This window comes from Muntiacus reevesi, chromosome 1 (genome assembly GCF_963930625.1).
Source record: "Muntiacus reevesi chromosome 1, mMunRee1.1, whole genome shotgun sequence".
Taxonomy (NCBI): Eukaryota; Metazoa; Chordata; class Mammalia; order Artiodactyla; family Cervidae; genus Muntiacus; species Muntiacus reevesi.
In genome coordinates, this window is record NC_089249.1 from 170950546 (window position 1) to 170964039 (window position 13494).

The 13494-nt window shown below is 38.5% G+C and overlaps 1 protein-coding gene across 10 annotated transcripts in view; it reads left to right on the top strand.

Moving 5' to 3' along the window:
• The window catches only part of GIGYF2 (GRB10 interacting GYF protein 2), a 127752-nt gene that overhangs the window by 32007 nt on the left and 82251 nt on the right, over positions 1-13494 (top strand). For all 10 annotated transcript variants that reach the window (XM_065916814.1, XM_065916847.1, XM_065916851.1 and 7 more), the window contains 2 exons: positions 3361-3490; positions 4380-4475. In XM_065916814.1, the coding sequence (XP_065772886.1) occupies positions 3361-3490; positions 4380-4475 (226 nt within the window). The remainder of the gene's footprint in view (positions 1-3360; positions 3491-4379; positions 4476-13494) is intronic.

The window sequence follows — 13494 nt, forward strand, 5'->3', positions numbered from 1 at the left end:
AAGGATTGAGTTTCTAGAAGAGAGCACTATATGGGGCACGATTCTAGAGCAGGTAAAGGTCACTGGTGGGTTTTTGGGGAAGGACATTATCCAGGTATATTTCAGCTTTTCAGATTATCTGTGGATGAAGGAGGACTTGGGACAGGATTTGTTGATTACTAAGTGGAGCACAGCCATTCTTCTGGTTCAGGCTACTGTCTTCTCTAGGTTGCATTACGCTTAGCTTGCCTTCACAGTAGCTGGAGAACTCTTTTAAGTATGCGTTCCTGGTCATGTTACTCTTTAGGTCTGGTACCTGTAAGAAGTGTTCAGTTCCTAGGCATGGAAAGCCCCTGGGGGTTGTTCAGTCGTGTCTGACTCTTTGTGACCCCACGAACCTCAGAACACTAGGCTTCCCTGTCGTCACTGTTTCCTGGAGGTATCAAACTCATGTCCATTGAGTCAGTGATGCCATCCAACCATTTCATTCTCTAGGGATTGTTGGGTGGATTTGAAACCTTATGAGGAGCAGATGAAGAAATTAGGGGTGTTGGACGGTGAGCTGGAAAGTCTCTAGTGAGACATAATAATTGTAGATACTGGGATGCTTTTTCCATTGGAAAATGGAAGAGCGCTTAGATGTGCCCTCTAGTGGTAGACACTCTTAGGGAACATATTGACTTTGTATAAGATATTTTAAACTGATTTCTAATTATATAGATGTATATTTAAAAATTAATTTTTGGCAGACTGAACCATGACTATTTAAAAAATTTGAGACCTCATTGTTGGAAAGATTTTGGTTTTTTTAGTCATAAAAACCTAGTTTTTGACTCTTGGTTCTGCTGACTGCGATTGTGGGTAAATGGCTTAACTCCTTGGCTTTGTTTATCTCATGTGTCATATTGGGAGTGGTTGTGAAACTTAAATGAGTATGTGTAACATTCCCAGCTTCAGTTCTCAGTGGATGTTAATTCCACGTTTCCAGGGAAGAGCCCAAATGTTCATGAATGTGATGTGAGCCTCCGCGCTGGCAGGTCCTTCAGCAGTGGTTGGGTCCTCCTTTGTGGGCATGTTGTTTTCTTACTGACTTGTTTAGCCTGTCTTATAGGAGTTGGACTCAGTGACCTCTAAGTCCGTGAATAATTGGAAAGAAAACAAAAAAACAACCCAATAACAATGAACATTTCTAGCACCTAGACTGTAGTCTTATTATGTGTATTACCAAAGAGAATGAGGTTCCCTGGTGAAATGGTTGATTCCACATCTGAGGCAAGAAATAAGCTGATTTTGGAACATTTGGCATACCAGATAGAAGTGAAGCTCTTAAAGACTTACTAGGGTTGGGTCAGAAGGACTTGGGAGCAAACCTGAAGCTTCTCCCACTAGGCAAAGATGAGACAGTTTGAGTATTGTTAAGAATAATTGCAGTGAACTGAAAATATGTTAATGAATATGATTTTACTGTTGGAGGATTGTTAGCCAACCAAGTCATTATTATGAAAACTAAAAAATGAAATGGAAGAACGAAAGCTGTTTGTTTTCTTGTATGAGCTATATTCTATTAGGTAATACCAGATAGTATAAGAGGGAAGTTTCTCTTTGTACAAGTACTCTACCTAGTAAATAAAGAAGAAATGATAGAATAAAGTCAGTCTGTAACCCTAGTGAGTTTGGGGATCTAAGCTTCGCTCCTGAAGGACTGCTTAGCCTTGCAAAACCAACCAGGCAGTATGTGCCTCCTGGTGGAGTTACATAACCACCACATGGATGTGGTCTTGCCAAGTCTGATCAGTCTACATCAGTCTTGCCAAGTCTACATCAGTCACCTGTTTACATGAAATGCAGAGAGCAGAGAAATGTATTAAACTATATCACAGGGATAAAGTTAGCAAAATTCACACTTAAAGAAAAATCCGTATCTTTTAGAGACAACATTTTGAAATATTTACAGATGAAATGATAACTTTTCTTAAAAGAATTGTCTCCAAACTTGAAAATAACTTCCTTTAAAAATTTTGAAAGCAAAAGAGTTCCTTCAGAATAATACTAAAGGAGGCTTAATTGGGGCTGTAGAAGGAGTTGGATGGCCTGGGTACTGGGTCAGTGGGTACAGGAGAGTTTCTTCTTGATGCTTTTATATATGTTCAAAATTATCTGTAATAAAACATTAAAAAACAAGTAAGATAGAAACAGTGAAATAAAAAACAAAACTTTATTAGTCTTACTGTACTGATTCATTCTCCTTTTCTTTTTTTCTTGGTATTGCTTTCTACGTGTGAACACATTCTGTATATTTACTATGTACCTGCTACTTTCTCTGCCATTCTTGAATAATGTGCAAGTATTTATTCTGCTTGACCTTCATGCTTTTTAATGTACAAGTTGTAGACCAGTCCCCTCTTTTTTTTGTCAATATAGCTTAGCAATTTGGGGATATATCTCAGTGCTCCTGTTGGCTTTTCTTTGGGCTAAACTACTGACTTGCAGTACTTTGGTCCCTTTGACTCTCGTAATCGACTCCTTTGTAGAACTCTGGGCTACTCCTGATGGGAGTTTTCCCTGGAGGAAAACTTGCCATTTTTTGCTGCGGTTCAACTCCTTTTTAAAATAATAACGTCTTATAAAATTGTTCCCCTTTTCCCAGTTTTCTTCCTTTGAGGTAATTTCTGTTATCAGCTTGAAGTATATTTTTACCTTTCTTTTTTTCCTTAGCAGTAAATATGGCTTTTATTTTTTTTTTCTCCTTGTACTTCATCTTTTTTTTCTCACTGCATTTTAAAATTCTCTACACTGATCATTAATTACTTTTATTAAAAGTGAATTATGAAATGTGGGCATATTTAGAAATATCTTTTTTATAGGTATCTGTATTTTGCATTTTCTCTTCGGGAGCAAAAATATTTTTTAAAATATTTTGTTAAATATTAGAAAATCATTCTTTGAAGTGACTGTTCTAGTTTTTAACTCCACAAGTACTACTTGAGAATGTTGCGTCGTTTTACATCCTTGCCAATAGCTGGTATTGTTAGAGTTATTAATTTTTATTAGTCCGGTGTAAGGTGATGTCTCATTTTTGTTTTAATTATATGTTACTTTTATAGTTTGGAAAAAGGTATCTCCTCACTCCCTAAACTTCTCAGGGATATGGCACAGTACTTAAGGAAGTTGTTTACTTATTTGTCAATGAACTCAATGAACTATTTTCTTAGTGAGCAGCAGATTGCATTAGAGCTAAAATCTTGGATACCTTGAGATAATGGCTTTTCCTTTCTGTTCTTTTGAAGAACTAAAATGAATATATTACATTATGTGGAAATAAAAAGTCCTTACTGCCAGCACATTTGACACTTTGTTTTTCTATTCTGTCTACTGTTTTAGGCTCCGAGCTCTGTCCAGTGGTGGGAGTATTACATCCCCCCCTCTTTCGCCAGCATTGCCTAAGTATAAGTTAGCAGACTATCGTTATGGGAGAGAAGAAATGTTAGCACTTTTCCTTAAAGAAAACAAGGTAAGAACGTAGGAAAGAGTTCAAAATTGCAAATGCGATTTCTGAGTGTGTACAGTTATGTGTTGATATATGAAATAGCTATGGTTTTTCTCTCTTTTCTTCTTGTGTTGAAACCTTCAGTAGTTCACAGAGGCTCTTCTAAATGATGCACACTTTATGTTTTAGAAAAGAAAACCTAAGATTTCATCACAGAAGTAGAAAGCTTCATGGAAGCAGGAGAGTGGGCAGGACTTAATGCTTTGTTTAACTGATTTCCTCACAACCTTTATTTTTATCCCTCTGTGATGGCTGAGAAAGTTTTCTCTTCTCTTTATTGCATCTGTCATTCTTTCCAGTTAGATGTTAGGAGCCAGAAGGGCAGCTGCTTCTCTTGTTTTTCCTTTTGAGTTAAATGTAAAATTTTTAGTGGGGAGAAAATCTTAAAATATAGTACTTCATTTGTGTTACTTATAAATGATCAAAACTCAAACAGTATAAAGTACATTTCTGTTATGTAACTAGTGAGAAATAACATTTTCTACTTAAGTGTACTTTGCTTTTAATTTTATTAATGGATTAAGGATCAAATTTTAATGATCATTGCTAAGAACAGATACAGTTGCTTGTAAAATTCTCCTCACCACCTGTGGTTTGAGTTAAATGTGCTCTCTGGAGTATCAGGGTCAGTGCTGTGTATCACATCTGAGCGTGGTAGTCTGATGGGAGGACGGGGTGAGTGACTGGGCTTCTTAATGTTTGACCCTGTCAGAATATTCATTGTGACTGAATGAGCTTTTAATCCATATCTTTGATAATCAGCAACAGATAAACCAAACAATATTTTCTTGCTTTGGCTTCTTAGAATTGCAGGGAGAGTATTAATCTCATGGTCATGTGTTTGGTCAAACAGATCCCTTCAGACCTTCTGGATAAAGAATTTCTGCCCATCCTGCAGGAGGAGCCCCTGCTGCCACTGGCTCTTGTGCCCTTCACGGAAGAAGAGCAGGTGTGTGCATAGCTGTGAGCCTCAGGCCCCACCCTTGTTCCTTCCCACTGAGGCATGAAAACAGGAAGTTCCCCCTTAGGCTCTCAGGAGTGTCCTCCTTCCCCAGGCCTGCTTCCTTCTGCTCTTCTTGGCGTATGGATGCCTCTCTGAGTTGACTAGATTCTGCTTTAGATCTGAGGCTGTTTAATATTATGTAGAGATAAGGACGTGTGTTAGATTAGAGAGAAAAAGGTATTTTTCAGGGGAGAGGGCCTTCTTTTCAGAAACTTGTCATTTTTCAAAAGTAATCTGCTAAACCTGAATTCCCACCAGTTTTTACCACTAAAGGAAAATGTAAATAATCAGCTCACAGTGTGCTTAAAACGGTGCTTTTCTGTCACAAATTTTTTAAAATGATAATTGTGAGAACGAGTTTTGGGCTGTAAAGTAACAGATTCTGTGTTACAGTGTACGATGTCCATAGATAAATAATGGAGTTTCTGATTTCAACGAACTGTGGTGATTATTGGGCTTCCCTCATAGCTCAGTTGGTAAAGAATCTGCCTGCAATGCAGGAGACCTGGGTTCAGTCCCTGGGACGGGAAGATCCGCTGGCGAAGGAAATGGCAGCCCGCTCCAGTATTCTTCCCTGAAGCATCCCGTGGACAGAGGAGCCTGGTGGGCAACAATCCACGGGGTCGCAAGAGTTGGACACAATTTAGCGACTAAACCGCCACCACCATGGTGATCATAGTAAAATGGAGAAGAAAAGAGCTTTGTTGGAATACCACTTTAAATGAAGAATCATCATTACTTTTTAAGAAAACTGTTTTATTGAGACCTAAGTTACATGCCATAAAATTAAAACATTTTTATAGTTTTTAGTCGATGCAGCGTTGTGTAACCCATCACCACTATCTAATTCCAGAACATTTTTCATTATTTTTTGTGGCAGCTCTGGGTGTTTTTTCTGCACTCTTGCCATGCTGTGCATGGTGAAATCAGTCTATTCAGAGGGAAAAGCCTATTAAAAGAACTTACTGAAACTTCGCTGGTGGTTCAGAACCGATGGGGAACTAAGATCTCACAAGCCACGAGGCATGGCCAAATAAAAATTAGACTTCCGTTAACCCGCATTAAGTTTTAAGAAAGGTGTGATGTTTATTTGGTGACTTTGAGCATCATGCTTCTGTAAGCAGTTTTGTTTCATTTGTGGTCTCTCCTAAATCAGGCTGTGCTGTGTGCTTAGTTGCTCAGGCGTGTTCGACTCTTTGCCACCCCATGGACTGTAGCCTGCCGAGCTCCTCTGTCAGTGGGGTTTCTCCAGGCAAGAATACTGGAGTGGGTTGCCAGGCCCTCCTCCAGGGGATCTTCCCAACCCAGGATCGAAGCCAGGTCTCCTGCTTTGCAGGCGGATTCTTCACCGTCTGAGCCACCATGAAAGCCCAAGAATACTGGAGTGGGTATCCTATCCCTTCTCCAGGGGATCTTCCCGACCCTGGAATCTAACCAGGGTCTTCTTCATTGCAGGCAGATTCTTTACCAGCTGAGCTACCAGGGAGGTCTAATATCAGGCTAATAGTTCCTTCTTTATTCATGAAACCCAGTATCATCTAGGGTCATCAACAGATATTTTCATTGATGAAAAGTTGTTATTGTTATAAAGAGTGCATGGGAAAGGAAGGGTCCTGTCTTTAGTAATTGCTGAAAAGTTTCTTTTCAAAAGTGGTAAATTTCCTTTAAAAAAAATTGCACATCTGATTATATTTTGGTTTAATTTTTCTCAAAAATATTTTTATTATGAAGCATTTCAAATAGTATAGAGAATATTATTACAATGACCTGAATATTTTCAACTCAAATACATCTAATCTTAAAATAATTTGTGTATACCTTTGTTTTAAGAAACAAAATTTCTTCTTCACCACAGTTGAGACTGCCTGGGGTGTAGCCCTCTCTGCATTTCCAGGGATTACTATGAATCAGATTACTTTCATCATTCATATTTTGATATTGTCATTACATTTTTGTGTATCCATATACCCATAAGAGTTCCATCTTATAGGGTTATAAATTTTACATGGACTGTAGCCTCCCAGGCTCCTCAGTTCATGAAATGCTCCAACCAACCATGCTGGAGTGGGTAGCCATTTCCTTCTCCAGGGGAACTTCCTGACCCAGGGATTGAACCCACGTCTCCAAATTGCAGGTAGATTCTCTACCGTCTGAACCACCAGGGAAGCCTATATTGAATATAGTGTACTGTATATTATGGAGGAGGAAATGGCAACCACTCCAGTATCTTTTCCTGGAGAATCTCATGGACAGAGGAGCCTGGCAGGCTACAATCTGTGGGGTCACAAAGAGTCGGACATGATTGAAGTGACAGCACCACTGTATAATTATATTCTGCAGCTTGTTTTTTCTTTGAGTAATGATTTTTAGATTTCATTGTTTTTAGATTTCACATTCCTACATATGGCATCAGTTTGTTCATCTCTGCTTTGTAATATTTTCATAAGTGAGAAAAATCAATAAAATACTTATTTTTTTTGCTGTAAAAGATATTCATATTTGATTATAGAAAATACAGAAAGAAATGAAGAAGTAAATCTTACCTATAAAATCACCATGTAGAAATAATTACTTGTTAACATTTAGTATGTTTAAGTAGTTTATTTTTGTGTATCTTCAGTTGTCAGAATACGCCGGTAATACAGACTGAATCCAACAGCGTATCAAAAGGATTATACACCATGGCTAAGTGGGGTTTATCCCCAGAATTCCAGGGTGGTGCAACATAAACCAATATAATATACCCTGTTAATAGATTGAAGAAAAGAAAAGTACTTGATCACCTCAGTTTCCACAGAAAAAGCATTTGACAAAATTCAACACCCTTTTGTGAAAGCAAACTTAACGAACTGGAAATGGAAGTGAACTTAATTAAGGGCTTTTATGAAAAACCCACAACCAACATTATACTCTGTGATGAAAGACTGAAAGCTTTTCTTCTTGGATTGGGAACAAGATAGTGTATCTGCTTTCACTACTGATATTGAACCTTGTGTTGGAAGTTTTAGCTGAGCTCTTAGGCTAGAAAAGGAAATAAAAAGGATCCAGATTGGAAGGAAGATGACATGATCCTACATATAGAAAATCCTAAAGAATCCACAGAATAACTATTAACTATTATAATAATAATTAATAACTATTAATTAGTAAGTGAATATAGCACAGTTGTATGCTATAGAATCAGTACACAAAAGTCAGTTGTGTTTCCATTACTGTGTACTTAGTCGCTCAGTCGTGTCCGACTCTTTGTGACCCCATGCCCTGTAGCCTGCCAGGCTCCTCTGTCCGTGGGACTTCTCCAGGCAAGAATACTGGAGTGGGCCGCCATGCCCTCCTCCAGGGGATCTTCCCAACTCAGATATTGAACCCAGGTCTCCTGCATTGCAGGTGGATTCTTTACTGACTGAGCCACCGGGGAAGCATTTCCATATACTAGCAATGGACAGTTTGCAAAGGAAATTAAGAAAATTCCGTGCAAAGTAATTAGCCTCCAACTAATAAAAATAAATGGAAAAAAAAAAGAGAAAGGGGAAAAAAAAGAAAATTCCATTTACAATAGTATCAAAACCAAAATACTTAAGAATAAATTTAACTAAGGAGTATGAAGCTTTGTACAATTAAAAGAAAAAAGAAACACTATTGAAAGAAATCAAGATCTCAATAAATGGAAAGGCATTAGCATTTTATTAAGCCTTGAAAGACTTAATATTATTAATGATTTGCTACCAGTGCAATCCCCACCAAAATCCCAGTGGCTTTTTGGGTAGAAGCTGATCTTAAAGTTTATATAGAAATACAGAGGACCCCAAGTTGTCAAAACAGTTTTGCGAAGAAATAAGACCTATACTTCAGTTTTAGAACTTAACTGCAAAGCTACAGTAATCAAAACTGGTTTTAACTTCCCTGGTGGTCCAGTGGTTAAGATTTTGTGCTTCCAATTTAGGGGGCATGGGTTTGATTCCTGGACTAAGGGAACTAAGATCCTACATCCCTTGTGGCAAAAAAATTAAAAAATTGCAAAACAAAAACAAAAAATTGGCTTAAGGATAGTTGCACCTACCAGCTGATTATAATTGAATGTTAGGAAATAAAACCAAATCACTCCATACTGCTGGATCACTTTGAAGAATCATTGTATGAGGGTATATATTACTTTTGTTTCACTGTTGCCATACCTGTAGTGTTTTACCCTTGCTCTTCCATGATTTCATTGTTTTTTCATGAGCAGTAAATCATGTGGAATTCTCCAGGCCAGAATACTGGAGTGGGTAGCCTTTCCCTTCTCCAGGGGGATTTTCCCAACCCTGGGATTGAACCCAGGTCTCCCACATTGCAGGCGGATTCTTTACCAGCTGAGCCACAAGGGAAGCCCAAGAATACTGGAGTGGGTTTCCTATCCCTTCTCCAGCGGATCTTCCCACCCCAGGAATTGAACTGGGGTCTCCTGCGTTGCAGGCAGATTCTTTACCAACTGAGCTGTCAGGGAAGCCCAAATCATATGGTTTAGAAATCAAAATTTACAGAACAGTGCATAATAGAAGATCTCTCTCCCATCCTTTCCACCAGCTGTCTGTCTCCTTTTCTGAAAGGCAGCCTGTATTAGCAGTTTCTTGTGTATTTTTCCAAGTAAATATTGAATATATTTCCCCCTTTTTGTGCAGGTGGTGGTGTATATACTAAGCTTTGTTCTATATTTACATTATTTTTATTGAAAAATATTCTCTGCACATTTGGAAAAAGTATTCTTTCTTTTAGTTTGCATTTCCTTCCCTGGTGCAGAGTTTCTCAGATACTTGCATTTATATTTCTTTTAATTTTTTGTTCTTCGCCATTTTGGGGGAGGAGGGGGGTGGATAGTAATCTTTTTCTTGAGCTAGTCCTAAACCTAACCTGTTAAATTTTCTTTGTTTTTTTCCAGTTTCTTTTTTATTGGAGTATAATTGCTTTACAGTGCTGTGTTAGTTTCTGCTGTACAATAAAGTGAATTACCTGTATGTGTACATGTATCCCCTCTTGAAACTCCCTCCCACCCCTCATCCTACCCATCTACTAACTTGTTCATTTTTCTAAATTTAAAATTGCATTTGTTTTCATTTATGATATTTTTTAATACAGAAGCTTATTTTTATATAGCTCAATATACCAGTTTCAGTCTTTAGTAATTAGTTTTCCAGTTTATGAATATTTTTAATAATTATTTTTTATTTTTCATTAAATGACTGCCTAGTTTTCTTAGAGACAACATGGGTTAGAAAAGCTTTTAAGTAAGTAGGCAGAAGGACTTGGTACTAGTTACTAACATGTGATACAGTTTAAGGGCTACACTGATTACTTGAACAATCAAAAATTATTCAATAAATGCTGAAAACTGTTGGTTTTTTAAAAAGCAGTAAAGTTAGATGTGCAGTACACCTTCACATGAAAATTAGTTCTAGAATGACTAAAGAAGTAGCTCTTCATTTTGTTTTTATAATGGAAAAGTTTATCTTGAGGTGTTAAGATTTGAATGCTGTAATTACCAGCGCTTAATGTAAAGATTGGCTTCCATGGTGACTGAGACAGTAAAGAATCCGCTCACAATGTGGAGACCTGGAGTTTGATCCTTGGGTGGAGAACATCCCCTGGTGAAAGAAATGGCAACCCATTCCAGTAATCTTGCCTGGAGAATTCCATGGACAGAGGAGCCTGGTGTACTGCAGTCCATGGAATCGCAGAGTTGGACACAACTGAGCGATTAAGCATAGCACAGCACAAAAATTCAAAATTTAGGAATTCTTAACACTTGCTATCCTTTCTTTTTATAATATATGTTGGAATAGGACAGTACTTAGAGCTGGCAAAAGATTCATTAATATTTTGAAATTAGTATTTTGGATGGTTACCTGTTCAGGAATTGCTTAGATCTTCCTAGGCTAGAGTTTTGCATACCTATTCACCCTGTTGCTCCTATCCGGGAGGTAAATAATTCTAATAACCTAAAATAGCTTCTTGCTATATATCTTGTTTCCTGATGTTACCTAAAGAGGGTATTTTATCTTTAAAATGCAAGTTAACTGAGTGTGCGCACTTCTTGCCCACACCCTCCCCACCACAGATACTCTTACAACATAGATGTACACACATACGTGAATGCACGCATGTGTAAAATATAACTACATAAAAGGTTTTCTTTGAACAAAATTAATGCTCAAATAAGATCTTCTGGTTGCTGTTTGATTTGACATTGCCCTGTATGTCCTTCTCAAGTTTGAAAAGCATTCAGTTCAACTGCTTAGCCGTGTCCGACTCTTTGTGACCCCATGGACTGCAGCACGCCAGGCCTCCCTGTCCATCACCAACTCTCGGAGTCCACCCAAACTCATGTCCATTGAGTCGGTGATGCCATCCAATCATCTCATCCTCTGTCATCTCCTTCTCCTGCCTTCAGTCTTCCCAGCATCAGGATCTTTTCCAGTGAGTCAGTTCTTGACATCAGGTGGCCAAAGTATTGGAGTTTCAGCTTCAACATCAGTCCTTCCAGTGAACACCCAGGACTGATCTCCTTTAGGATGGACTGGTTGGATCTCCTTGCAGTCCAAGGGACTCTTAAGATTCTTCTCCAACACCACAGTTCAAAAGCATCAATTCTTTGGCACTCAACTTTCTTTATAGTTCAACTCCCACATCCATACATGTCTACTGGAAAAACCATAACCTTGACTAGACGAACCTTTGTTGGCAAAGTAATGTCTCTGCTTCCTAATATGCTGTCTAGGTTGGGTCATAACTTGCCTTCCAAGGAGCAAGCGTCTTTAATTTCATGGCTTCAGTCACCATCTGCAGTGATTTTGGAGTCCAAAATAATAAAGTCTGCCACTGTTTCCCCATCTGCTTGCCATGAAGTGATGGGACCAGATGCCATGATGTTAGTTTTGTGAATGTTAAGCTTTAAGCCAACTTTTTCACTCTCCTCTTTCACTTTCATCAAGGGACTCTTTAGTTCTTCTTCACTTTCTGCCTTAAGGGTTGTGTCATCTGCGTATCTGAGGTTATTGATATTTCTCCCAGCAATCTTGACTCTAACTTGTGCTTCCTCCAGCCCAGCATTTCTCATGATGTACTCTGCCTGTAAGTTAAATAAGCAGAATGACAATGTACAGCCTCGACATATCCTTTTCCTGTTGGAACCAGTCCATGTCCAGTTCTAACTGTTGCTTCCTGACCTGCATACAGGCTTCTCAAGAGGCAGGTCAAGTGGTCTGGTATTCCCATCTCTTTCAGAATTTTCCAGAGTTTATTGTGATCCACACAGTCAAAGGCTTTGGCATAATCAATAAAGCTCCATATATTACACTTGTAATTTAAGTAACTGCTACCAGATTGGCGTATTTTATTTATTTGACATGAAAGAGAGGCACTTCATTTATGCATTTTTTATTAGACAATACATGTGTATACATGCAAAATTCACAAAGCACATACAGTGAAAAACAAGTCTATGAGTGACCTAGGTTTTTTTCTCCCTCAGGATTAACTATTATTTCCATTTTCTTGTGTTCCCTTTCTAGGGTATTTAATACAACTGCAGCTACTTTTGTGTCTGTTCTTTAAAACACGCACACACACACACCACACACACACACACAGACACACGACTGCTATTTAGTACAACTGCAGCTACTTTTGTGTGTCTGTTCTTTAAAACACGCGCGCGCACACACACACACACACACACACACACACACACACGGCTGCTCTTTAGTATAACTGCAGCTACTTTTGTATCAGTTCTTTAAAACACACACACGCACGCACGCCTGTTAGGCATACAGTTCTACACTGTATCTATTTGGGAGGTAATGACATATTTATTTAACTTTTAAGATGTGTCCCTGTTCTAACTACTTGTTGCTTAATGTATTAAGTGCTTATTAACAACAGCCCATGAAGTAGATTGCTTTTCACATTATATGCATGAGGAAAAGGAGGCACAGAGTTGAGAAAAAGAGCCGCAGTTCACTCTCAGGCAGTCTAGCCTCTCCATGCACTTCACTCCAGCTATTAGGCTGGAGCCTGATTAGGCGGACTGTAGGAAATGTGGTTTTCTGGATCAGAAATGATTGAATATTAGCAGTTTTGTATGATGGTGGTGGTATAGTTGCTAAGTCATGTCCAACTCTTGCGACCCCATGAACTGTAGCCTGGCAGGCTCCTCTGTCCATGGAATTTCCCAGGCAAGAATGGTTACCAGAGTGGGGAAAAAAAAAAAGACTGCTAGAGTGAGTTGCCATTTCCTCCTCCAGGGGATCTTCCTGACTCGGCTTTCACCCACGTCTCCTCTGTTGCATGCAATCTCCTGTCTTGTAGGTGGACTCTTTACCTGGTGAGCCACCAGGGAAGTCCAGTTTTGTATGGTTAGCCCTAATAAGTAAGAGTTTCCTTATGTTTTTAAAAAATTGTGTAGAATCATGATTTTTAGATCAGTTCCTTTTGATTGATACTTAGCCAGTTGCCATTTTTGCTTTTACAAACAGTACTGCAGTTAAAATCGTTCTGCTTATGTTATTTTTCACACGTGTAAAAAGAGAAAGTGTTATGTCAAAAGGGGTGGACATTGAAATATACTTTGACAAATGTATCTGATAAGTATATATATTGCTTTCCAGAGATTATACCAACTTTCACGTTCAGCTGCAGTGTGTTAGGAAGTGTGAAAGAAAGCATATGAGAGTTTCCCTGAACCCTGTAGATGGGTGTGTTTGAGTTTCATACATGTAATACTTTGGTTATGAGGTATTCAACAGTGTCAGATTGTGGCATGGACAGTACATTTAACACTGACTTCTATTTTTCCAGTATTAGAATACATGAATCTAGATTTTGGGATTTCACAGTCTTGCTTAATTGTGATCCCAGAAGAGTTATTCAGTAACACTGCTGTTTACTGTGTGCCCCAAGATAAATTAATGCATTTGTTTCAACTAGC